The 27,760-nt window shown below is 46.2% G+C and overlaps 1 protein-coding gene across 6 annotated transcripts in view; it reads right to left on the bottom strand.

Annotated features, from left to right (window-relative positions):
• Positions 1–793: 793 nt before the first annotated feature.
• LOC115098258 (sulfotransferase 1C2-like) overlaps positions 794–27,760 on the bottom strand; it is a 64,673-nt gene continuing 37,706 nt past the window's right edge. For 3 of the 6 annotated variants that reach the window (XM_029614736.1, XM_029614735.1, XM_029614737.1), the window contains 7 exons: positions 19,909–20,048; positions 6,302–6,424; positions 5,099–5,196; positions 3,822–3,948; positions 2,956–3,050; positions 1,188–1,368; positions 794–1,014 (listed from right to left, as the gene is read on the bottom strand). In XM_029614736.1, coding sequence (XP_029470596.1) covers positions 902–1,014; positions 1,188–1,368; positions 2,956–3,050; positions 3,822–3,948; positions 5,099–5,196; positions 6,302–6,424; positions 19,909–20,035 — 864 coding nt within the window. In that variant the 5' untranslated portion in view covers positions 20,036–20,048 and the 3' untranslated portion in view covers positions 794–901. The other 3 variants (XM_029614738.1, XM_029614740.1, XM_029614739.1) reach the window with 3 other exon arrangements.

The following is a 27,760-nucleotide window of genomic DNA, read 5'->3' as shown; positions in this document are numbered from 1 at the left end:
TGTGTGAAGCAGCTAGACGTGCTAGGTGATTCTCCGCCCACGCCATCAGACGTTACGTCTCGAGCGATACATGCTGACTCCTTGTACCTCCCTGATGATTGATGTACGCTACGGTGGTTGCATTGTCCGAGAGTATCCTTACCTCCCAATTCCGCACCAGGGGAAGAAAGTGTATGAGCGCCAAGCGCACTGCTCTGGTTTCCAGGCGATTGATCGGCCACGACGCTTGTATCTTCATCCACATCCCCTGCGCCGCACTCCGCTTACTTATGTAAACAGGCCTTGCTGCCTTACCTTGTCAGACGCTGACAGCAATTGCTTGCAGTTAAGGTTCAGGCTACAACAGAGTTTATTACTTTATTCTTAATATAATTCCTTCCAATTTTCCTTGCTTCTCATCACCATTAGAGCAAAGTGAGTAATGGTGTGTGAAGTAGACCACCACAGCTATGCCCACTGGCCCACATGCACCCTCCTGTGTCCAAGGGTGGAGTAGTGAGTCTGTGATACAGGGGCCAGCATTAGGAACCATCAGAGAGGCCTCTTGTGTGGAAAACTAGAAATTGTTGAGACGAGGATGACTAAGGCAAGCAGATGGAAGCCTTTATGCCTTGTGCAAAACATCTACAGAGTCAATAAGCAACACTGAGAAAATTAAGTCACAAGCCTAAAGGAACTACACCCCCCCCCCATATGCTTTAATGTTAATAACTTATAATAATTGAAGGGCTGAAAGGTAATAATTAGCTTCAGACAAAATTGGCTTGATGAACACAAAATAAACAGGAGAGGGTTCTGTGTAGTGCTGATTTCATTTTATTAACACAGCGCAGTGCTGATTGCAATCTGTATGTTAACTAGACTAACAAACAGTGCAGTAAGTTTTATTTCAGGACATGCATTAATTGGAAGATTGGAATTTCAAAGTAGTCTGACTCATTTTCCTGCGATAATCTTCTTCAAACAGCTCATTCTGTATCACAGTAAACAGATTTTTCCAGTCTCCAACTTGACCTTAAAAAGATGCAAAGTATATGATAGGGAGATAGTCGTGCTAAAATCATGCATTTCATTTAAACATTTAAGAGAGCTTTCTAGCCACTGCTACCCTATGCTCCCAGTTTTAGAGATGGGGGGGGAACGGTGATCAACCACAAACCCTGAATTCAAGTGCAGTGATCTCATACCTTTCCTCATGAAGGACTGCTTCGACTGGTCCACTATTTCCTTTGGGAAGGTGGAGTGATTGGCCATGGGATTATTTTTCATTTGATTGAAGGAGCTGTGGTAAGCAATTTTCTCTACAGAGGTATCAGGCAGGTCCTTCCCCAGGAACTGCATCACCTTTCGAATTTCCAAGTTGGGGTTCTAGAAATAGCAAGTGACAGAAGAGGAAGTTTCACGGGAGTGGTGCAGTGTGCTGCTCGCACAGGTCAAGCTAGAAAGGAAGGATATGCTTCCTAGTACAATTTATATTTTAGGGCTAGCAGTTACAACCTAATGGTGAAAGCACAGAGAGCTGTGAAGACCCAGGTTCTAATTCCATCTCCATTACTTAATGTGTGACCTTAAGAAAGTCATTTAAACTGTGCTCAGACTCTTCCTTTTTGTCCTTTTCTAACTGCCAGCTACTACCAGCAAAGCAATTAGATGGAGTACAGCAAGTCGCATACAATTTAATTCCCTTACAGTCAGGCCAATTCAGTAAAAGTTGCGGAAGGGCGGGTGCTCTCCCGGCAGGGGCACAGGCCACTCTCCTGTGCGCACGATTCAGTATTTAAATGAGGTCCCCGCAGTAAAAAGAGGCGCTAGGGACACTAGCACATCCCTAGTGCCTCTTTTTTGACAGGAGTGGCGGTTGTCAGCGAGTTTGACAGCCAACGCTCAATTTTGCCAGCGTCGGTTATCAAACCCGCTGACAGCCACGGATTCGGAAACCGAACGCCGGCAAAATTGAGCATCTGGTTTTCAACCCGCGAGCCACGGGCCGATTTAAATTTTTTTTTTTTAATTTAAATTATTTTTTTATTTTGGGACCTCCGATTTAATATCGCCATGATATTAAGTCAGAGGGTGTACAGAAAAGCAGTTTTTATTGCTTTTCTGTACACTTTTCCGGTGCTGGCAGAAATTAACGCCTACCTTTGGGTAGGCACTAATTTCTGAAAGTAAAATGTGCGGCTTGGCTGCACATATTACTTAGTGAATCGCGCAGGAATAACTAATAGGGCCATCAACATGCATTTGCATGTTGTGGGCACTATTAGTTTCGGGGGTTTGGACGCGCGTTTTCGACACGCTATTACCCCTTACTGAATAAGGGGTAAAGCTAGCCAAACGCGGGTTAACAGTTTGCTCTGCCGGAGCGCACTGTACTGTATTGGCCTGAGTGTCAGGAATCCGATCATAGAATAAAACAGAACATTTATTGTATTTGATTTCTTGTGAATGTATATTTTATTGATAGTGTGGTATATGTGCCCAGCTGTGTTCTGGAAGAGTGATGTCAAGCTTCAAGGACTGCAGCCAGCTCTGATTTCCAGCGGCATGCCCACGAATGTTCAGGGGCTCTATTTATTTATTATTGGCATAGTCTGGGTTTAATTCACATCTTTTGGCTGTCCTGGAGCCCAAGGATGAAATTTGAACGCTCTTGCTCGTCACTGATCTGCACACATATTTGGTTGCTCATGCTGCAGTTTGCTTTTGTAGACCAGGAAGATGGAGTTTAATTTCTTTGCCATTACCATTCTTACAGGTGAGATTACAGCCTTATGTGTGCTGTGCCGTTCTGTGCCATCCCTGCTAAAACTGACTAAAGGTTTTCACCGGAGCTTTTTAACTTGCTGTAGTGTGTCATACTTTCTCTTGGGATGCCATTTTAATGAGTAACTAAGTCATAGAAAACTCCTCCTGTCCCCTTGACCTGTTCCCCTAGATGTGCTGCAGTCCTACCTTCTTCATATCTTCAAAAAACAAATACAGCATGTTGTGTTTATCTTTATGCTCCCAAAATCCTTTAACATGATCATACCAGGAGCCCCAGCCAACTAAAGAGAAGAGCAGAAACAAGGATTAATATTAATGCCCAGTGGTGTAATTGTGGTGACCAGTGTGCCCTGCCCAATAGAACCGTATATTATAGTGGATAGTGTTCAGTGGCATACCCCATCCTGCTACCAATCAGCACACTGCATCCTAGCAACAGTGCATGACAGCAGAGAAACACCAATTGACCCACTCAGTCTGCTCATTTGTCATCCTCTCTGGTTTTCTACCACTTTGTGCAGATGAGCATATCAATTCCCATACTCAAACTAACATTTGCCCCAGTTCCCACTTTTCTTTTATTCAGCCTCTCTAACCTATTCCAACTACTACCCTCTCTTACTATCCCAAGCTTGTTTACATTCTCTAACAGTGCTGGCCTCCATCACCTCCACTGGTAGGCTGTTCCAGGCCTTGCCATCTTCCTCTTTGATTGAGTCTTAACAAGTTCTGTACTTGGTCCAGCACCCAGACCCACTTCACAATAATAATCCAGATAGCCACCAAAACTAGTGAAGTTGTTAACCGAACATCTGGCCACCCCACGTGCATTTATGTTAGGGTTATAAAATCATGGGGGCCAAATCTGTTCTAAATCAGTTTGATTTAGCCTTTGAGCTGCATCTCCTCAAGTGACAGAGAAACTCGCACTATCCTCAATGCTTTTAAGTATGTTTTGGCTCCATATTATTCTGTTCTCTTTTAATGCTGCTATAGTTTGAAAGACTGATACTGAGGGGGCCTAGATGACTACTTAAATCTCTGTGTCTCACCATCTCCATTCATAAATCTTTGGAGATACTGGTCCCACGATCCTGGCTCTGGGTGAAGTACAGCTATATGGTCAAAATGATAGCAGGAAGTAGCAGTATCTTTGGCATTCCTTGCCACATAGATCACCTAAGATGGAAAAGAAATAAGTAAATTAGTGGATTTTATGCATTCTGGCACACTACCTTGGCCATCTTTTCTCTGGTGTCACCATCAGCTTCACTTTTGCCATAGGGATGTGCCATCGTTTCACATTAAATAGGAAATGTCAGTGACACTTCCTGGTTTAGTTTATTGGGCCTTGCAGTTTTTTTTTCTTTTGTTTGTTTAAAAAATGAAATGAAAAGTGAACTAAATGTTGTTTGCTTGGGTTTTTTGTTTCATTTGGTACTGCTGCCTGTCAAGTACAAAAAAAACAAACTGTGGCCCCATTTTGTTGTACAGCAAATGGCCTGCATCATTATCAGAAATGGCACCGCTGGGTTAGGAATGACTTGGATTGCTAAGTCTGGAGGGAGGTTGCCCTGTAAGGTATAGGAAGGGGGCAGTCTGAGGAAGACTGCAGGGGACAGCGGGGAATGTCAACTAGTCTGGTGAGCCCAGGCTTTTAGTTCATGCTATTATAAAATAGCATGCATTAAAACCAAACAAAATAAAAAGGAAACACAAAAAAAGGGGGGGGGGAAAATGAAACCAGGCCAGAAATGACATGAAACCATTTCTCTTGCACATCCCTGTGTGTCATGTACAACAATGAAAAGGAAAGGGGAGCTGAACTAGCAACCACATAGCAAGTGGAAGAAATGCTTAAATATTAGGGACCGATCACAACACTTCTATACATAGAGTTCAAAGCTGGTTTTTAAAGAGGTTTTTCATTGGTTTTTAGATTACTTTTTTGTTTCTTTAATATATTTTAAAGGAATAAGCAAGGCACATACATATATAGAGAGAGAGAGAGACCGAGGGGTGATTTCACCCCTGAAAATCACAGAACAGTAGAAGTCATCCCAGTTTTTGGGTGCCTTGAGAATTTGGCACTCTAGGCAGTTGCCTGTTTAGCCCATGCCTAAACCTGGCCTTGCATGCTGCAGGCACTCTAAGCATCACCAGGTTTCAGACCAAACTCCTCCTTGTGGTGCTCTTCCTGGAAGTATAGAGCATCACTGCCTCAAGGTCACATATTTCTTCGCCCACACCATTTCTGAAGTAAAATACTCGCTCACATCACAAATATAGGCCTCTTTGTTTGGGGGGGAGATGAGGTTTGTTTCCCTACCTTGCAGTCATGTTCCCAGAATGATGGTGGAATCAATTCATAAGGCAGGTGGGTTTTTAAGAACCTGGGAGAAGGCATAGCATTCACCGTTTCTGCATCTGCAAAGTAAAATGCGGGACTAGGGGTGACCATGGTAGTAACTGCAGTGCAGGAATCTCGTAGAAATCAGAGCAGATCAGCTTTTGTTTCAATGATTCCCCTTTCCAGGCTACCAGAACTGCCAGCAGTAGACTAGTGAGCTCAAGCAGTAGTATAGAACAGTTCATTTTTATTTCAGGATTAAACTTTCAAACAGTCACAGAATGGCAACCACCTGGAAAAAGTCACATTCTCTCTATAGCCTAAGTGATATAAGCATTAGCAGCAGTGGGAAGCTAAGAGTTTGTCCCCATTTATCCCATCCCAAACAAACTCTCAAAGCTATTCTCAAACAGTTCAGAAGTCTGAAAGGGAATGCTCCTTTTCAGTATTAATACTCAAAAAATAATCCAGATAGTGCCAGACACTTATGTAATCAATAAAATATAAAAAGTCTAGCTGGAATTATAAATAGATTGTATATATTTGAACTGGGGAAACCTCATAAAGCGCCAATTTTAGGCTATATGGATATGCCTAATGGCTACTTGTAAGACTCTAGCTCCAACTTTGTGGTTGTTAGAGAAAAGTTATAATCATTGGTAACCCCAGACTGTACAAGTTGCTCAGTCCATAATTCTAATGGCTAACTTGATAGTAAGTTTTGTATACATCAGGCGTCACAACTGTGAGTCTCGATTGGTATAACATTTGTTTTTGTATACCATCACAGCTGATTTGCACTGGACTATCAAGTTAGCCATTAGAATTATGGACTGAGCAACTTGTACAGTCTGGGGTTACCAATGATTATAACTTTTCTCTAACAACCACAAAGTTGGAGCTAGAGTCTTACAAGTAGCCATTAGGCATATCCATATAGCCTAAAATTGGCGCTTTATGAGGTTTCCCCAGTTCAAATATATACAATCTATTTATAATTCCAGCTAGACTTTTTATATTTTCCTTTTCAGTATTAAGCATCTTATCTCTGCAACACACTCAGACTCCATCTACAAGAGCCAGATATCTGGCAGTGCAAAGGATCTGCACTGGGCCCACTGGTTATGTAGGGAAAAGAAGCCACACTGAGGAGCAGTCTGGTTTAACTTAAGAATGAAGTACCTGGAGGCATACAATACAGCATTTCAATAAAGGGGATCCTCTCAAAGATGGGTGCTCGCTGGCATTTCTCCAGGTCTGCATCATGCCTGATCAGATCTACAATCTCCTGGATCCATGTGGTCCCTTAAAAAAAAAATGCTATAAATGTGCATACTTTAAGGCTTAACACTGATTGGGTTAGACAGTGAAGATACCACTATATCATGTATGTTAGCAATTCCCAAACCTGTACTGCTGCAAATTTAACTCATGCATAATTATTGTGGATATCCTGGAAACCCAGGACAGGTTTGAGAATCACTAATGTCATTTTGAAACATTTTGTTCAAATGGGTTGTGAAAAATGGATGATTTAAATCAATAAAGGAAATATTTCAATCTTCAAAATCAACATTTTTATGCTTACTTACAAGTGAAACATTTTAGAACTAAAGCAGCAGAAACAAAAAGGCCCTGAAAACCAAAGGAAATTAAAGTATACCCACCACACCCACTTGAGCAAATGCCCATACCTGAAAACTCTCAGGATTTGAGCCAGAGCCTTAAACTCTAAAGCAATTGCTGGGGCTCCAGGCTAACACTGGAAAACTCTGGGTGCAGCAGGGAAGTACCTGTATGAACCCCAAAAGAGGAAATCACCTGGGCCCGCACAGGCAGAAAGGCAGTGGGGCATCAGCCACATGGGCAAGTAGGAGAATTCCTGTCCACTCCATGGGCATCAAGGAGGAAGAAGAGAGGGGACTTCCGATTATGACGACAGGGTGATCGGAAGCCTGAGAGTATAGCTCCGCGGCCCCCCTCCTTAAATCAATCGGCATTCATCGCTAACCGAGTCCTGTAAAGTATCGCCCGGAGCCGTGGTCTAGGAGCTTGCTGGAGTTGTCCATTTGAGGCATTTTGAGATGCCCCGAAGCCGGGGCAGCGTGATATGCGCCATCGGAGCACACGCTGCATTGCAGAGAGACGAAACAGCACTTCTAAGATGGCGACCGCGCCTGATGGCGCTAAACTACTCGCGCTTGTTTTGGAGGAAGCGCTCCTGCAGATCTCAAATAGCGTTTCAGCAGCCCTGGATGAGTGGTTAATAAAAATTCAAGCCTCTGTAGACGAAATAAAGAATTCCATGGATCAGGACGCTAGGCTGGCAGCTTCAAAGAGGCAAGTACAAGCTTTACTCAACAGCAGACTTCCTTACTAGAATGGCTGGAAGACCAAGAGAACCGGATTAGGCGCAATAATGTTAAAATCATAGGGCTGCCAGAATCCTTACCAGAAAAGGAACTTTATGATTTCATAGAAAATTGGCTCCCCCACAAAATAATCCTGGCACTGGCTGAGGACCAGCATCTACGCTGCGAGCGTATCCACCGCATGGGCCCACTGAGGGAGTCAAATAGCAGGCCGCGAGTGGTGATGGCCTGAATATTGAATTGGTCTCACAAAGTACAGTTACTGCGAGCATACTGTCAAAATCCCAAAATTGACTTTCTGGGTCACCGGATTCTGTTTAATGATTTTTCAGCCACGATCACAGCGCAAAGAAAAGAAATGTCGCCAGTGTGCTCTGAGCTGCACAAACGGGGGATACCGTTTGCACTGATCAAGAAGGAGGAAGCACTGCATTTCTAACATCTTTGGATCAGGCAGAAGCCTCCTGATGCGTCAAGCTGCTCTGTGTTGGATATTTCCGATGATTTCTCTCTACTGCTCATTAAATTCTGGTGGTCTTAACGTTATGGAGTGCCTACATTCTGTTGTTGACCTCTATTTTTAGGTTTATTGTTTATTATATGTCAGCATTTGATGTCGCAGCCTATCTTATTCTCAATCCGAGGTTGCCGCAAAAATTGATCATGTTTGGTTCACACCATTTTCATGTAATCTTGTTCCTGTTATATTCTACATTTTAGCGGGATGGACTGGAGTGGAGGGGGGCAAGAGGAAGGAGCCTGCACAACCTGTCTGTCAGATAGGAATGTGCTGGCACCTTGTGTTGTGCGTTCCAGCCGCATGGGTACCGCGACCGGCACTGCCCTCCACAAGCGCGACCTGGCACTGCCCTCCACAAGCGCGGGCCTGGCTGCTGCCGCTAACCTCCAGCCTCCCCATCACTCACCACGGCCTCCCTCAACATCTTCATCCCTGCAGGCCTCACAGCGGAGTTCCCGAAAGGGGGGGGGGGGTCTGCGTCTTCGGTCGTCTCGGCCCCGCCCCTAGGCACACGCACAGCAGACGTCCATTCTTTTAAAGGGACAAGCGCGGGAGACCCGAGGGAGGCACATTCAGATGACATCACCAGAGCCCTGTATATAAGGCAGGGCTCAGTCTCCTGCTATCTGCCTTGGCAATTGGGTCAACACTGTTGGTGTACTAGTTTGCCTCATCCTGTTCCAGCATCTCCTGTTCCTGTATCCTCCTCAGGTAGCACCTCTCGGACTGACCTCTGGTACTGACCTCTGCCTGCCTGACCATTCTCTGCCTGCTGCCTGGAACTGACCCTTGCTAGCCTCGACTATGCTCAGACTGACTCTGGTATTGACTTCTGCTTTGGCTGACCATCCTTGGACTGATACTCTGGCTCTGACCCTTGCACTTCACTCGGATACACTCTTCTGGCCTTCTGTGACCATCAGACCAGCCTGCCTAGAAACCAACTGCGGCTTCCACCTGTTGTGATTATGTGTGTTTTGGTGGATCCTTGGGTGCTGTGGAGGTGACAACGCCCACTGGGAGGATCCCCGTGAGGAGCCACAGCACTGGGCTACACCTGTGCTACACAAAACAGGAAAATGTTCTTTTATTAAACAGCTAGATGGTAGCACCAGGTGGCAGTGGTGAGGTAGTCTGTAGTTGCAGTGCCAGGGACCTCGGAAGAGGGAGCCCTTCTCGCCACGATGACGTCAGGAGGTTCCGCAACAGGTCTCCCAGCGAGGAGATACTGTGGGTGAGACAGACTGAGAGGTTAGAGTTCTCACTGCGAATAGCTGTTGGTATGCGATTCCACCAGATAAGCCGATGAAGGTACAGGCACCGAGGCAGGGAGAGCAGGCCCTCAAGGAGCGAGTACCTTTCCCTGAAAGGCACCTGAAATAAAGCAAAGGGCCCCCGAGGAGCGGGTACCCAAGTTAGTTGATACCCCGAAGGGCTGAGAGAAAGCTTCCAGCAGCAGCATGGAAGTGGCAGAGTTGCGTAGATAGGAATGGATTCGAGACTTTGCTAACTCGGGGCGTTAGCAAATCAATGAGGCTGATATACCCAGATGGCGTGACGTCAGCATGAGGGAACGCCCTCGAGGTTCGCGCCAAGGATTGTATAAAGACGTGGGGTGCGCGTGTGCATACTCGTGCACCCTAGTAGGTACCTGGGAGGAGCAATGGTGGGAGGCTGCACCATAGCCATTCTGGGGACACCAGAGAGGTCAGCTTGTAGATGCTGTGGTAGCCATCTTGCCCAGGTAAGCAGGAGAAGCCGAGATTAAGGTGAGGCAAGCGGGGCGAAGCCATCGAAGACTGATGGACGCAACAGTACCCCCTTTCAACAGGCATCCTCGCTGGTTCCTACCACGTCTTGGTTTTTGAGGATGCTGCTGATGAAAGTCTTGTAGCATCTCTTTATCGAGATGTTGGACATGGGTGTCCAAGAGTTATCTTCTGGGCCATACCCTTCCCATGACAGGAGGTATTCCCATATCTGCCTTGTCTTCTCATATCGAGAACTGCGTCTACCTTGTATTCGATGTCTTCCTCAGCATCAACAGATGTAGCTTCAGGTATCTTGTTGGAAAACTCACTAAGTATCAAAGGCTTCAATAGTGAGACGTGGAATGCATTGTGGATCTTTAAAGTAAATGGTAGCTTCAGACTGTAGGTGAGATTGCCCAGTCGTCGGAGAATGGGGAATGGTCCAATGTAGCGAGAAGCAAATCGAGCTGAAGGAAGTTTTAGTCTTAAATGCTTTGTGGAAAGCCAGACTTTGTCACCAGGCTTGAAGTCTGGAGCCTTGCAGTGATGAGCGTCGTATCCTTTCTTTGCTCGCAGTCCTGCTTTAATAAGCATCTCTTTTGTGTGAGTCCAAATTTGTTGGATATCTTTGGCAGTAGATTGAGCTGCCGGGGGCGACACTGTTAACGGAAGTGGCAGTGGTAGTCGTCCGTAGACCACTTCAAATGGTGTTGATCCAGTGGATGTTGCTGGATGAGAATTTATGGCAAATTCTGCCCAGGGCAACAGTTCGCTCCAATCATTCTGGCGAGTGTTCACGTAGGCACAAATGAATTGCTTGAGTGTCCTGTTCATCCTCTCTGTTTGCCCGTTGGATTGGGGATGATATGCCGATGTAAAGTTGAGGGCAATATCGAACTTCTTACATAGTACCTCCCAGAAATTTGCTGTGAATTGAGCTCCACAATCGGAGACTATGTGCTTAGGCAAGCCATGCAGGCAGAAGATATGCGAGATGAATAGCTTGGTGAGCTCCATGGCAGTGGGAAAGCCTGGGAGAGCCACAAAATACGCCATCTTTGAAAACCGATGAACAGTCACCCAAATGGTGTTATTTCCTCAAGAAACTGGCAAATCAACCACAAAGTCAATGCTGATATGTGTCCATGGTTCTTCTGGCACTGGCAAAGGTTGAAGTAGACCCCATGGTCGACCTGGTGGTGTCTTCTGTTTAGCGCAGTTAGCACAGGAAGCAACATAGGAGAATGTGTCTTCCTTCATGGTGGGCCACCAGTAAAAGGTTTGAAGCTTAGACAGGGTTCTACGTTGACCAGGATGTCCTGAAAGTTTGGAGTCATGGGCCCAAGCCAATAACTTTTTCCTGAAGTGCTTGGGTACGATAGTCTTTCCTGCAGGTACAGAGTGAGTAGCTGCCAATATGACCTTCTCGGGGTCAATGATGTGTTGCGGTTCTTCTGGAACATCCTCGGAGAGGAAAGAGTGAGATAGAGCGTCAGCTTTGATATTCTTAGTTCCAGGGAGATACTTGAGCACAAAGTTGAAACTGTTGAAAAACAGAGACCATCTCGCTTGTCTATGATTCAGGCGCTGTGCGTGGCAGAGGTACTCCAGATTCTTATGGTCTGTGAAGACCGTTATTTGATGTTGTGCTCCTTCGAGTCAAGGGCACCATTCTTCGAATGCCAGTTTTATAGCTAGGAGCTCTGTATCTCCTATTCCGTAATTTTTCTCTGCAGGAGGGAAGTGACAGGAGAAGAATGAGCACGGTTGTGGAACCTTTGAATCACCAGCTTGGCTTAATATGGCCCCTACGCCAACGTCTGAGGCGTCAACCTCCACGATGAAAGGCTTGGAGGAGTCTGGGTGTCGAAGACATGGGCTTGTGTAAAAAGGCATCTTTTAGCTTCTGAAATGCTGTTATAGCCTCTGGAGACCAATTAGCAGCATTGGCACCTTTCTTTGTCATAGCGGTAAGCGGCACTGTAAGTGAAGAGTAGTTCTTGATGAAGGTCCTGTAATAGGTAAAACCTAAGAAGCGTCTGAGAGCTTTTAACCCTGTGGGTTGTGCCCAATTCTTGATACTCTCCAGCTTCTGTGGGTCCATTTGAAAGCCTTGATTAGACACGATGTAGCCTAAGAAAGGTACTGACTGTGAAATTTCACATTTAGATAGCTTGGCATAGAGATGGCTCTCTTGGTGCCTCTGAAGAACTCTCTTTACATCCTCTTGGTGAGTGGTCATGTCTTGAGAGAATATCATGATGTCGTCCAAGTAAACGACAACACATTTATAGAGGAGGTCCCGGAAAATGTCGTTCATTAAATTTTGAAAGATGGCCGGGGCGTTGTACAGGCCGAAGGGCATCACTAGATATTCAAAGTGGCTGTCCCGAGTGTTGAAGGCCGTCTTCCACTCATCGCCAGCTCGAATGAGAAGTAGATTATAGGCTCCTTTCAAATCCAGTTTGGAAAAGATTTGAGCTCCTTGTAGCCTGTCAAATAACTCTGAGATCAGCGGTAAAGGATAGCGATCCTTTATTGTTATCTCATTAAGGCCCCTGTAATCTATACATGGGCATAATGTTCCGTCCTTTTTGCCCACAAAGAAAAACCTTCGCCAGCCCTTTTGGAGATTTTCCTGAATGTATTCAGACATGGCTTTGTTTTCTGCCACAGACAGGGTGTACACTAGAGATGTGAAACGGAATCGGTTCGGATTTTGGTTCCGATTCACATGTGGGTTTTTTTTCATCGGGCCCGATCGCGGTTTTGTTTATCGGCTGCGCCCGAGCCGATAAACTCCGTTTTGACCATCACCTCAGACGGTTTAGCTTCTTTACCTGAAGTGGAAAGCAAGTTCATCTGTTTGTGTAGTAGATTAAGTGCAGCTGTCAGTCCTTCCAGTGCAGTCTGCTATTCGAAGATCCACTGAGCCAGGCCTGGAATGGCCTGCAACGCAGTGAGCTGAGCCGGATCCATGGAGTTAGCAATCTGTTGTGGTTATGTGTGTTTTTGTGGATCCTTGGGTGCTGTGGAGGTGACAACGCCCACGGGGAGGAGCCCCGTGAGGAGCCACAGCACTGGGCTAGACTCGTGTTACACAAAACAGGAAAATGTTCTTTTATTAAACAGCTAGATGGTAGCCACCAGGTGGCAATAGTGAGGTAGTCTGTAGTTGCAGTCCTAGGGACCTCGGCAGAGGGAGCCCTTCTCTTCATGATGACGTCAGGAGGTTCCGCAGCAAATCTCCCAGCAAGGAGATACTGTGGGTGAGACAGGCTGAGAGGTTAGAGTACTCACTGAGAATAGCTGTTGGTATGTGATTCCACCCGATAAGTAGATGAAGGTACAGGCACCGAGGCAGGGAGAGCAGGCCCTCGAAGAAAGAGTACCTGTTCCCTGAAAGGCACCTGAAATAAAGCAGAGGGCCCCTGAGGAGTGGATACCCAAGTTAGTTGATACCCCGAAGAGCTGAGAGAAAGCTTCCAGCTGCAGCACAGAAGCAGCAGAGTAGCGTAGACAGGAACGGATTTGATTCCTTGCTAACTCGGGGAGCTAGCAAATCAATGAAGCTGATATACCCGCATAGCGTGATGTCAGCATGAGAGAACACCCTCGAGGTTCGCGCCAAGGGTTGTATAAAGACATGAGTTGCGCTCGCATGCACCCTAGTAGGTACCTGGGAGGAGCAATGGTGGGAGGCTGCACCATAGCCGTTCTGGGAACGTCAGAGAGGTCAGCTTGTAGATGCTGTGGTAGCCATCTTGCCCAGGTAAGTGGGAGGAGCCGGAATTAAAGTGAGGCAAACGGGGCAAAGCCGTCGAAAACCGACGGACGCAACACCACCTGAGTAGACCCGCAAGCGCTGCCTGTCTCGCCCAGAGAACCTTCCTGAATTGTGACCTTCCTGAGGTCTCCGGAGCTTCCAGTTCAGGTCTAGTCCATCCATTCTGCATCAGCCATGCACCCTTGCTCGTGGTGGGCACACCCCTCCGCTACCTCTCCGGGAGACCATCAGAGGCCCACCTAAGTTCAGGCGGTCTGGGTACCCAAGGACTCAACCTGCGGAAACCCCGGACTGTTATTGCTGAAGCTCCAGTTAGCCTCTGTCTCCTTGTGTGCTCCATCTCCTGGTGGCAGGCGCTCTCTGAGTCCGACCAGAGGGACATACCAATCCTGCACCAGGCCAAGGGTCCGCCTCCAGCGCAACACCTTGAGCCTCTTGGAGCAAGATGCATGTGTTTTTCTCCTATGACAGTGTGTATGGTGTATGGGGAGTCCTAGGATCTCCCAAAGGTATGACATTCCAATCTATATTCAGTTGGTGGTAGACTGCCCCCTTTGACAGCTGAAATGGCTACCGTCAAAATTACCTCATTGAATGTAGACTGAATACATTCGCCAATTAAAAGGAGAAAGCTATTATCCCTGTTCCAACGCCTGCACTCTCAGGTAGTATTCTTTCAGGAGACCCATTTGACAGACGTGGAGCATGCCAAACTAAAGAGAAAATGGGTGGGCCACTGCTATTATTCCTCGTTTACATCCCGCAAGAGGAGCGTAGTAATTTTGTTAGATAAACAATTGCCCTTTCAGAAGAAATGATTATGGCAAGATGCGGAAGGCCACTATGTCACTGTTTCAGGGACACTATATCAAAGGATTGTCTTTTGCAACGTCTATGCCCCCAATGAATACTTCCATAGTTTTTTCACTAACATACGGGAAACGCTCACAGATTTAAGGGTGCAGTTAGCGGCATGGCAATCACTGCCCCTGTCATTATTTGGACGCTGTGCCCTTCTGAAAATGACGATTGTCCCCAAACCTCTGTACAAGCTATATATGCTCCCTTGCTGGCTACTGGGTAAAGATATGCAATGGCTTCAGTCTGCTTTCCAGAAATTTATTTGGGCAGGTAAGACCCTTGAATGTTCTAGGGAGACGGGGGGGTCTCTGTTTGCCAGACTTCCGACTATACAATGCTGCATGTCAATTTCATTTTGAGGGGGAATGGCTCACTGGTTGCTACTCTCACCATGAAGCTGGCCTGCTTGCTAGCATGACAGCTCCATGGTCTCCCCTATTTCTCTTGCAGGCTTACCCAATGACCCTGAGCAGCTTGGAAATGCCAAAAGTGATGCTCTACCCAAACCTGAGTGCCTGGAAGTGGTTACAAACTCTGAAGGGCTTGCCTAGTACCACCTCTCTGCTGCTCCCTTTACTGGAAAACTTGGACTTTTTACCTGGACATGACTGCAGTGCTATCTTCAGCTTCTGAGCCCGCAATGGACTGCCGTTCATCTTCCATCTTTATGAAACTGAGGCTCCAAACGTGCTTGATTTGTCTACATTAGCTCGCATTTTTCAAATACCATCTCGACACTTTTTCACCTACCTACAAGCGCGCCACTATTTGCAGTCCTTCCATTGGGCAAGAGAGCCATTTCTATCAGAATCCTCTTTCGCTAAGATGGTATTCGACACAGCATACTCCCACAACTTTATAACAGGCTGGAGCAAATTGGGCAAAAGCTATAAGCAAATCGCCACTTGGATTCCTTAATCACTTATTGGTCTACAGCATTGGACGAGCCGATCACAGGACCATATTTACTATCTTCTTTCAAAACTCTGCATACCCACATTCAAGATTTGGGTCTCTGAGAATTACAGATCCGGATCCTACATCATACAATTTGTGATGATGTTCGAAGATTTCGACTGGGTCGACTCCCGTCTTCATTATGCATAAAATGTGCCCAAGTGGATGGTACCATGACACATCAGCTTTTCACTTGCTCCAGTCTCGAGGTGTTCTGGTCTAAGATACTTGCGCTTCTCTTACAATGTACTGGTGCGACAGTTCAGAAGACTGGCAGGCTTCTTCTGTCAGGCTTGAAGGATGCTCTGAGGCCATGCCACACCTCACAGGCCCGTTTTGCTATTGTCTTAGGGGCGGATTTTAAAAGGCGCGCGAATAGCCTACTTTTGTTTGCGCTCCAGGCGCAAACAAAAGTACGCTGGATTTTAGTAGATACGCGCGGAGCCGCACGTATCCACTAAAATCCTGGATCGGCGCGCGCAAGGCTATGAATTTTGTATAGCCGGCGCGCGCCGAGCCGCGCAGCCTACCCCGTTCCCTCCAAGGCCGCTCCGAAATCGGAGCGGCCTCGGAGGGAACTTTCCTTTGCCCTCCCCTCACCTTCCCCTCCCTTCCCCTACCTAACCCACCCGCCCGGCCCTGTCTAAACCCCCCCCCTTACCTTTGTCGGGGGATTTACGCCTCCCAGAGGGAGGCGTAAATCCCCGCGCGCCAGCGGGCCTCCTGCGCGCCGGGCCGTGACCTGGGGGCGGGTACGGAGGGCGCGGCCACGCCCCCGGGCCGTAGCCACGCCCCGTACCCGCCCCCAAAACGCTGCCGACACGCCCCCGAAACGCCACGACGACCGGGCCCGCCCCCGACACGCCCCCCTCCGAGAACCCCGGGACTTATGCGAGTCCCGGGGCTCTGCGCGCGCCGGGAGGCCTATGTAAAATAGGCTTCCCGGCGCGCAGGGCCCTGCTCGCGTAAATCCGCCCGGTTTTGGGCGGATTTACGCGAGCAGGGCTCTGAAAATCCGCCCCTTAGTGTGTCATACGATTCTGTCTAATTGGATTAAACCCCTAGCGCCACCCCCACATATCAGAGTGGCACCACCGGATGGCATCTTCCTTGCAGATGGAGTGGCTGGACTTTACCGTGGGGCATAGGAAACCAGATAAGAGATATTGTGAAAGCTGGGCTGTTTTCAATTACTACCTTCCGATATGCAAAACAGTCTCCCTGCTACTGGGTATCAAACTAAATGGTGATAATTCCTGCTCCTTGATACCTTATTTTTGCTAGGCATGGTTGCAGCCTGCTTACAGATGTGTTATAAGATGTGTTGGCTGTTTGAAGTGTAGGGGCTGCTCCATAGGCTTCCCCCTTTTCTGTAGCAACACCCGATTTTCCTCTGTTAACTTAACCTGGCAGTGGTCTCCTTGGTCTCTAGGGGCAGAGTGGGATGGGTAGGGTTTGTGTGAAAGTGAGAGGATAAATGCGTTGTGTGCCTGGGTATGTTTGTGTTGTGAGAGGTCAGTGGACTGTATTTTGGTATGGCTGAGCAAGACCCCTCGAAGGTCTGCTTGGTTTATTTGTAAGGGTAGGGGTGTTTGACTTTTACAAAATGGAGACTTGCAGCAAGATTATGACACTGCCTGGAGTCCTGGGGGAGGAAGTTCTCCCGATTTGTTTACTTAGGGGTTTCCCCACAGTATGTTATACTCTCATTGCCTTCCACCTCAATGATGCCATGTACTCTGTTCTACACTGTTGTATACAGTGCAAGTCTCATTTCAATAAAAATTATTCTGAAAAAAAAAAAAGGAAGAAGAGTCTTATCACTCTGTCTGGCCAGAAGAAGAAGATGGAGGAAGAGGAGTCCTGACCACTGGGAGGACTTGAAGGAGGAAGTTTTTGCCACTGGTTTGAGGTAGAAAAGAGAGATGATGAGTGAATGTGTGTGACAGTGTGTATGTGTGCTGGAGAGGGAGTGAAGTGAGTGTGAGTGGGTTTTATTTATTTTTAATATACCACATGCATGTAAAAATGTATCCAGGTTGTTCACAGTAATAAAATATATATAATAAAAATAGAAATACAACACACCCAGAGAGTCAAACTAACTAAATTTAGAAAGTAAAATAACACCAATAAAACCACTAAAATAGCTATGCTTCATTACATGCATACTACCTCACAAGTGTGTGAGTATGTATGGGAATGGGCAGGCATGTGTGAGAAGGTAGATGTGAATGGTCATGTGAAGGTGAGAGAGGATATATCAGTATGAGCGAGAGTGTGAGGGAGTATATATAGGTGTTTCAAAGTGTGTGTATTTAAAGCAAAGAAAGTTTGTTCCTCCCCCAATGAAAGACAATCTGAGGATGACTCAACATGAACATTTTCCAGGAATGTAAATGCCCCCAGACCCACCTCCCCCCATCCCAGGCCTTACCCAGTCATGAGTCCGTTTGTGGTTCTGGAGGCAGAAGAAGATCCTCTGTCACTCCTGCCTCACTGCTTCGCTTTTGTAAAATGGCTGCTAGTCCACCTGAAGCTGGCATCATGATGTATGGCTGCCGTGTGCATGAGCACCTCTCAGAGGCACAGACAACTGTGCTAAGAGCATTACATATAATGATGCTGATTGAAAAGCAGGTCCATTATCTTTACACTATGTACCAGGTCCTGTGTTTCACTGAGAACTAGCTCTAAAGTAGTTCTTCCCCCCCACTCCTTTTGCTGGTTACATGACCTGCTGCTGCATGAAGCAGTCTTTTCTAACATATAGTAATATAGTAATGACAGCATAAAAAGACCAATTGGTCCATCCAGTCTGCCCGGCAAGCTTCTTATGGTAGTATCTGCCTCTACATGTAGGTTTCCCCCTTGTTTCTGTTAAGGGTAGAAACTGCTACTCTGTGCAGGTTACCCCCAACCTTATGTTACGGGTAGTAATATCAGGTCAAAACAAAGCACTGTCAACTCATTAACAACATTATTGCTAACAACATTGTTTACGGGGTGAGCAGCCAACTTGATAATTCAAACAATGCTGCTTGAACATGCTTTGCTTTTGGACTCCTATGCTTTTTCCTTAATGTCTGTAAATTAGTAGCCCAGACAGCAAAGGTCTGAGCCCAGTGTTGTCTGTCATCTGAATCCTATTCCCCCCCCCCCTCCAAAAGATACTGAACAGATCCGGTCCCAAAACCAATCCCTGTGGCACTCCACTTAACTCCATTCTCTCTTCAGAGTAGATGCCATTTAGCATTACATGTTGTCTCCTGTCAGTCAACCAGTTTATAATCTACCAGCTTGGTGCAAAGTCCCAAGCTTCTCATTTTATTCACAAGCCTCCTATGCAGGACCTTATCAAAAGCTTTGCTAAAATCCAAATAAATCACATCAAGAGCTCTTCCTTGATCCAATTCTCTAGTTACCCAATCAAAAAATCAATCTGATTTATCAGACAGGACCTTCTCCTGGTGAATCCATGCTGCCTCAGTTCCAGCAGCTCACCAGTTTGTAGATAGCTCACTATCCTTTCCTTCAGCAGAGTCTCCATTAATTTTCCCACCACCAAGGTAAGGCTAACTAGCTTGTAGTTTCCAGCCTCCTCTCTGCTGCCTTTCTGCTATATCTATTAATTTTACCTCCCTAGCATGACCTGATGTGACATTCACCCAGTCAATAGTGGGGTAATTCAAATTTCCCATTAGTAATGTGTTGACAATTGTAATAGCTTGTCTAATCTCTGTTAGCATTTTACAGTTCATTTCCTCATCCTGGCCAGGTGGGTTTAGTATGCCCACGCTATTGGTACAGGAATGCAGTGCCTTTCATATCTAGGGCTGGATGGGTCAGGAGTTGATACAGGGATGCAGAGCCTTTCCCTCTAGAGATGGATGGATGGTTCAAGGGACTGGTAGACACATATAGACTATTCCACCTGTACTGCACTGGTGAACATCCTGCTTAATATTAGTGAAATAGATTTGTGATTTCAGTCCAGTGCATAGCGTCACCTTCACAACCAATGGGAAATTTCAGAAAGGTTAAAAGTTAATTTTCTGCCACATGCCACCACCATTACCTAAATCATTCGTAGACGACCTGATTCTGGTTCAGGGTTTCGTACGTAGCAGAGCAGCTACCTCGCTGCAATCTTTTGAAAGTCATCCCTTGAGCCAAGCCGCAGTGCTGCGGAGCCTCGGTCGGCTTGGGCTAGCAGTCCACAGGGCCGGCGAGCAGAGTTGCTCACCTTGTTATTGGAGCGCGGTCAGAAGGGGGCCGCCTCCCTCCCGTAGTGCACCGCACGTTCACAGGGAACCTGGTGCTAAATCATTCATTCATTACCTGCCTTCAGCTTAGGACTGAGCTTTGGAGCCCTATGAGCTAAAGTAGGAGAGGGGAAGCAGAGTATTTCATCATTTATTTGCATGGATCACATCATTAGAAATCCTTAATATTGGCACATTATTAATTGCTGGGAATCACAGCCTGTATAAAGCTTAAAAGACCTACTTTTAAAAGACAAAAAATGAAAGCCCTCTCACCTGATTTGGGATAGGTAGCTATCAGGACATCTCCAGGTCTGGCTTGGAAATTATAGATCTTCTTCCAGTGGGGGACAATTATATCTGACAGAGGGATCCCTTCTACCAACTTTAACTGGCCGCGCATTGTCTCTGTTTACCTTCAATTAGAAAGAAAATGTGTTCAGACTTTCCCAGGGATTTACTTGCATAACTAAATGTGATTATGATTAGAAAAGACCACTCGTTTTCCCCAAGATGGGGTCCCATGCTTTTGCAACTTTTATTCATAAAGTAATTGAGCTTTATACAATATGAACATCACAGGGGTTGCTAACTCCAGTTCTCAAGAGCCACAAGGAATATACATGATATGTATTTGTATACAATGGAGGCAATGCATTCAAATTTAATGTATGCAAATATCTCATACTGAGAAATTACTACTTACCTGATAATTTCCTTTTCTTTAGATCAGACAGATGAATTCAGAACAAATGGGCTATGCATCTCTACCAGTAGATGGAGATGGAGCAAAGCTGATGTCACAGTATATATATATATATATATATATATATATATATATATATATATATATATATATATATCCCTGCAGTGACATCAGCCTGCCAGTATTCTCTTTAAAAGCCAACTGTGGACAGACGAGCAAAAACTTGATTAATAACAGATAACCATTACGGTACTCAGCCAACAGGAAACACTGAACTCAGACAAAGAATGTATTAAAACAAGTCTAGGGACTGGACTAACACTTACCAATAACCCCTGAAACATGTAGCCATATAGGAGGACCATAGCAGAATCATTCAGCAAGCAAGGGTGGGAAACTGAATTAATTTGTCTGGTCTAAAGAAAAGGAATTTAACAGGTAAGTAGTAATTTCTCATTTCTTAAATTCCAGTCAGATGAATTCAGAACCAGTGGGATTTACCCAAGCTACTCCCGAAAAGGGCGGGAGGCTGCCCGCGGTCCTGTCAAAACTGCACTTGCAAAGGCTGCATACTACTGGGCCTGCACATCCAGATGATAATACCTGGAAAACGTGTTTATGGAGGACCACGTCACAGTTCAGCAAATGTCGAGGGGAGACAACAGTTTACCTTCCATCCATGACATGGCCTGAGCCCGAGTGGCATGAGCCCTAACTTGCCTAGGTAAAAACTGTTCAGCATCCACATACGCAGCCACGACAACCTACTTAATCCAGCGAGCTATTGTAGCCCACAAAGTCATCTCGCCCTGTTTACTTTCACCGTGGAGGACAAACAGGCAATTCGTCTTCCAGAAAGGTTTAGAAACCTCCAGATACCTCATGATGTGTCTTGACATCTAAGGGTTGCAACAGGCGATATTCCTCCGCATCTCCCTATTCAGAGACAGCAGGGAAATGGACTGATTCAAGTGAAAATCCAAGACCACTTTTGGCAATAAAGAAGGAACAGTACACAGCTTTATCACCCCTGGAGTCACTCGAAGAAATGGCACCTGGCAAAACAAGGCCTGCAGCTCAGATATTCTATGCACAGAACAAATTACCACAAGAAACACCGTTTTCAATGTCAGCAACCGCAACAAAACTTTACGCATTGGTTGAAATGTAGGGCCCGCTAAGAAATCCGGTAACCTCAAGGGAGGACGAAGATGTTGCACTTCTTTCAAGAAACAGGCCACATCTGGATGAGCCAACAAGGGTCCACCATTCACTTGACCCCTGAAATAGGCAAGAACTGCTACCTGTACCTTCAAAGAATTAAGGGCCTATCCTTTATTCAATCCATCCTGCAAAAATTCTAAAATGAGCGGGATCTGAACTGAACGAGGAAGCACCCCTTGATCCTCACACCATGCCTCAAACACTTGCCAAACTCACACATAGGCTAAGGAAGTGGAGAATTTTCTTGCTCGTAGCAAGGTGGCAATCACCGCAGTAAAAGATCTACACTTCAGCAAGCGAGCCCTCTCAAGGGCCTTACCGTAAGATAAAATAGAGTCAGATCTTTGTGAAGAACAGGCCCCTGCCACAACAGATCCCTGTGCGCCAGTAACTGGAGGGGGGAATCTACCAGGAGCCTTCGCAGATACCTACACCATGGTCTCCTGGGCCAACCTGGTGCAACCAGAACACCATATCTCGGTGACTCTCGACCCTCAGAACCATTCTACCTTACAGGCCATGGGGAAAAGGCATACAGTAGTTTGTCCTCCAGCCATTCCTGCATGACAGCATCAAAACCCAATGAATTTAGACCTCTCCTGCAACTGAAGAATCGAGGAACCTTCGTATTGTGAGAAGTTATCAGCAGATCCAGAAATGAAAGGCCCCAGCAATCCATAATTAGCTGAAACGCCTCGTCTGACAATAGCCATTCTCTGCCTGCTGAGAAAGTCTGCTCTTATATTATCTTTTCCTGCAATGTGCAAGGCTGAGTTCTCCTGAAGATGCACTTTCGCCCATTCCATAAATTGTTCTATTTCCTGCGACACTTGCTGGCTCCTACTTCCTCCCTGCCAATTGATGTAGGCCACTGTTGTTGCATTGTCTGACATTATCCAGACCACTCGACTCTGCAGCCTGCCACAAACTGCAAGCATGCCAACCAGACTGACCAGGCTTCCAGTCGACTGAGGTTCCAGAGACACTCTTCTGCATTCCAGCGCCCTTGCGCTGTCAGTTCCTGACAGTCAGCTCCCCAACCCTGGAGGCTCACGTCTGTTGTAAGTACTACCCAGTCTGGTGATTTTTGGGAAATCCCTTTTCTTAGATGGTCTGCTTGTAAGACCTCCATCAGCAGGTGGAGTCAAATCAAATATTCCTGAGACTGTGGGCTCCAATGACAGAGCAGGGAGCGCAGAAGCGGACACATAAACGCCCTCACCCACAGCACCATTTCCAGGATCTCCACCATCAATCCGAGCATCTGTAGATAGGAGAACACATATTGTATTCATTAACAGATGTAACTGCACCAACATCTGCAAACGACCCTCCAGCAGGAAACCCCTGCACTGCTTTGTGTCAAACCGAACACTGAGATACTACAGTGACTGAGATGGCTCCTACAACAAGGAGATCACTTTGCCTGACACCAGGAGTCTCTTCCACAGACTTGGCTCGAATCAGCCAGTCGTCCAAGTATGGGTGTACCAGAATCCCCATCCTCTCTCAACTCTGCCGCCACCACCACCCTAACCTTGGAAAAAATTCTGGGCGCAGTGGCCAGACCAAAGAGTAGCACTCAAAACTGATAATGACATCCGAAAACCGCGAATCACAGAAAATGTTTGTGCTCTAGTGGATGGGAATATGCAGGTATGCCTCAGAGAGATCAAAGGAGGTCAGAAACTCCCCTAACTGCACGGCCGTTATCACTGAGCAAAAGGTCTCCATTCAAAAATGAGTCACCCGCAAATGATGGTTGATCCCTTTGAGATCCAGGATGGGATGAAAAGAGCTCTCCTTCTTGGGCATAACAAACAAGTGGAATAGTGGCCTGTTTTTTCTTGAAATGTGGACACTGGAACTACAGCTCTCAGACTGAGGAGCCTTGACAATGTACAATGAACACTGCCTGTTCTCTTCTACAGGGAGTGGCAAGGAGATACCATGAACACTTCCCGAAGAACACTGCAAAACTCCAGCACATATCCATCTCATATCACCTCCAAGATCCACTGGTCTGATGAGATCTCAACCCACCTCTGATGAAAGAGCGGCGACTCATCTCCTGCTCCTGGGGGTGGGTCGGCTCACCTTCAATGGGAGGCGTCTCCACTACCCAAACCTGCATCCCCATCAGGGATGAAAGGATTGAGATCTATCAAATGAGCGAGTCCTCTGAAAGGCAGCTCCTCTGTAGGGTCAAAAACGCTTGGATCCTTTAGTATGACTTCTCATGATAAAGGAGTGTGGCCTCTGCTTCTTATCTTCTGGCAACCAAGGAACCAGGAAATTGCCCCACTTATTGGCCATTTTCTCCAACTTGCACCCAAACAAGAGTGAGCCTTTAAAGGGCAACTTTGTAAGGCCAGCCTTGGAGGTTGCATCGGCCAACCAATTTTTCAGGCCATCCTGTAAAAATTCCAGAATCTTGGGGATCTTGACCATTTGTGGGTGCACCCCACACTACTCACACCAGACCTCAAATATTCTCCAGATCCGTATGTATGCCAGGGACAATGAGAACTTCCGCGCGCGGAGCAATGTGGCAATCATGGCCGCTGAATAATCACGCTTCGTCAGACGAGCTCTCTCAAGGGACAGACCATAAAAGAGAACTGAGCTGAATCTTCGTGAAGAATCTGGCCTTGCTGGAGAAGGTCCATGTGCAGGGGGAGGTAGAGAGGACTCTCCATGAGAAGCCTCTGCATACCATAGGCATCTAGGTCAATCTGAGGCCAGCAGAAGGACTAATCCTCTGTGGGGTTTGATCTTGTGGATGATCTTGCCAAGTAGAGGCCGCGGAGGGAAGGCATACAGTAAGTCCTCCTATGGCCAGATCTGGAAGAGGGCGTCGATCCCTTGGGAGTGCTGATCTCATCTGCAACTTAAGAACTAGGGAACCTTCGCATTGTCCCTGGGCTGTCAGTTCCTGACAGTGGGCACCCCACTCTCGGAGGCTCACATCTGTCATGAGAATGATCCAGCTTGGTAGGGAGAGGCTTATGCCCTTGCTTAGGTGAACTTCCTGTAACACCACAGGAGCAGAGAGCATACCTCCATCAATAGGTGGAGGCTAATCGAGTAGTCTTGAGACAGTGGGCTCCAGCGTGAAAGTAGGGAGTGTTGGAGAGGCCGCATGTGTGCGCTCACCCACAGTACTATGTCCAGGGTTGATGCCATGAGGCTGAGGACCTGGAGATAGTCCCACAACTTGGGGCGCATTGTGTTCATCAACCGACATACTTGGTCCATCAGTTTCCTCCTCCTCAAAGGAGGGAGGAAGACCTTGTCCTGCTTGGTGTCAAATCGTAACCCCAGGTACTCTAAGGACTGGTAGGGCTTGAGGCTGCTCTTGTCCATGTTCACAACCCAACTGAGTTCCTGTAGGAGGGATCTGACCCTGCTGGTCACCTGGAGGCTCTCTTCCAACAACTTCGCCCGGATCAGCCAGTCATCCAAGTAAGGGTGCGTCAGTATCCCTTCTTTCCTCAATGCTGCCGCCAAGACCACCCTAATTTTGGAGAATGTTCTGGGGCAATTGCCAGGCCGAAGGGCAACGCCTGGAACTGGTAATGTCAGCCCAGTACCGCAAAGCGTTGAAAACACTAGTGGTCTTGATGGATTGGAATATGAAGGTAGGCCTCCGAGAGGTCTAGGGAGGTTAAGAACTTTCCCGGTTGCACTGGCATTATGACAGAGTGGGGAGTTTCCATGCGGAAGTGAATTATCCCCAGATGATGGTTGATGCTCTTGAGATCCATAATGATTCAGAAAAACCCTCCTTTTTGGGCACGATGAAATAGAGAGTGTTTGGTGACACTGAGACGCACGGACCTTCGATCTGCCGAATGCAGCTTTATATAAATATATGTATATGTATAAATGCAACATTGTATCTTGTAACAGAGGAAAAACTGAATGTGGTCTTTTAAACACTGATGTGTGAGCTAATATGATCATTACAGCCCCTGAAGCAGCTCGGTCATATGAGCGAAACTTGGACAGAGTCGGGCTTTATTTTCAACTGTACCACATTGTAATAATAAAGGATCCCTGTTTTATTGATCTAATCTCTTTGGTTGCTACTATAATATTGATTTTATACATCCCATGTAGCTTTATATTTAAACTGTTCATTTTTCAGAGCACATCACAGCCATTCAGTATCAGCAATACTGCATACCTGTTTATGTCAGTGTGCCATGCAAGGGCTGTATTTTCAAAAAAGCATCAATAGCGAATCTGGTTTCTAGAAGTTGACAGACAAGACTTTGATGCTTCCAGGGAACCAGGGACCTCTTCCACCTACCCAGCAATCCTGTTAATGGTGCTATATGATTTGGAAGGTCCAAAATGTCAGCAAGTTCTTGAATAATACTCGGCCAGAATTGTTGTATCCCTTGACAGTGCCACCTCACATCGATAAATGTACCGACTTCACCACAGCCTCTCCCTTGAAACACTGGTGTGCAATATGTTCTGTGTAGTATCTAACCATCAGCTTGACCATTCTCAGACAGAGGGAACTGCAATGACAATCAGACCAGATACCCTTCCAGATAGGAACACCCAAAGTTGTACCCAAGTCTGCATTTCCTTTGTCAATCAGCTTGGTGGTGTCTGCATTCCAAATTTACTGGATAAAATGCCCCAATAAATGGCCATGATACCTTTTAGAAGAAACATCAGGGAGGGACTTGAAGAGAGATGTCTGTGATCTCCTGCCTTATCTGACCCATGGGAGGTGTGTTATTGTAGCTTCCCAAACAGAGGCACTTACGTCATCACAAGCAACCTCTCTCTCCCTGCTAGCACTGCAGCAGCATGCAGTGAGGGACTTCAAGACTGGTGCTGGTGATCTGCTGCCTGTTCCAACCCCGTGGGGGGAGGGTGGGGGCGAGTTATTGCAGCTTCCCAAGCAGAGATACTGATGTCATCACAAGCAGTCTACTTCTCCCTGCTAGCAGGGGCAAGCAGCCAAAGCCGTTGCACTTAGTGGCAGACAAAATGCTGATTTAAGTGGGGGAAGTAAAGGTGCATTGCTGAATCCTAGAGATTGAGCTCCTCCTCTGTTACCCACACCCACTGAGGGAAGAGATAAAGCCACTATTTTGCCATTGAATACTTCAGGAGACCAAGATCTTTTGTTGGTCCAACTTGGCTCCATGGGTGGCCGCTCTCTGCAAGCCTCAGTGAGTCAAGATCTTAATGTAGTTGTGCCGGCTAATGGGCAAACCTTCAATAAAGTGAGGGTTTTGGTCCCAGATCCTGTTTCACTCCCAGTTCGGGTTGATGAAATGGGAACAGTAGGTCTGGCCATTCAACCTGCCAATGTAACTTTGAAAGACGTCTGGCATATGAAACAGCCTTAGCCAGTACAGCCTCCCAATTATGTTCATTTTCTGTCGGAGTTTCTTTAGAACTTACTGACTTGTGCAATAAAACAATAGAGCTGGATAGTCAACTCACTGGAATGTCATCTTCTTTTTCTAATTTGCAAACTATGGTAGCTGGAGATATGAATGATAAATTGTTATTTTTCCATAAATGTGAATTATTTGAGAAATGTTAAGAGCTAAAAATTTACCAATCCCTAAATTTCTCAAAAAATAAGTGGCTATCATCTGCTAACAAGTTTATTGAGACAATATTTTATTTATTTAGCATATTTTATATACCGAAGTATAGCAGAGTTGCCTTCACTCCGGTTTACAGATTACAACAACTTGATACATTTAAAGTGAAATTAACAGCAAATATGTAAACTGGTATAGAACATTAGAATGAACATATCAAGATATACCATCAGATAGGTAAAAAGAAAATCTGAATTGAAATTATCAGAATTAAAATTGAGATTTTAATATTTTAAAATATGGGATTTACCCACTTTTTTCTTAACTGTACAGGCCAGAAACACTCCCAGTCTATCCTCATGTTTATAGAATTTCAAATGAGTATGTTTGATCGCTTTCTCCATGCAACTCATCTCTAGCACACGCAAGTCACTTCGACATGCCTCAAGCAGTTGGTATGTTTGACTGGAGCAATCCTTTTTGTGTTAAGCATCCAAATCCCTGATACTGCATAGTATAGTATCAGCCTGTTTTCTAAGTTCTCTTTTAGGAAATTAGTATAGCTAATGATTTTACCTCTTAGGCAAGCTTTAAAGGCCTCCCAGCGCAGGACAGG

This window comes from Rhinatrema bivittatum, chromosome 8 (genome assembly GCF_901001135.1).
Source record: "Rhinatrema bivittatum chromosome 8, aRhiBiv1.1, whole genome shotgun sequence".
NCBI classification, from domain to species: Eukaryota; Metazoa; Chordata; class Amphibia; order Gymnophiona; family Rhinatrematidae; genus Rhinatrema; species Rhinatrema bivittatum.
This window is presented reverse-complemented; position numbering and strand designations above follow the sequence as displayed.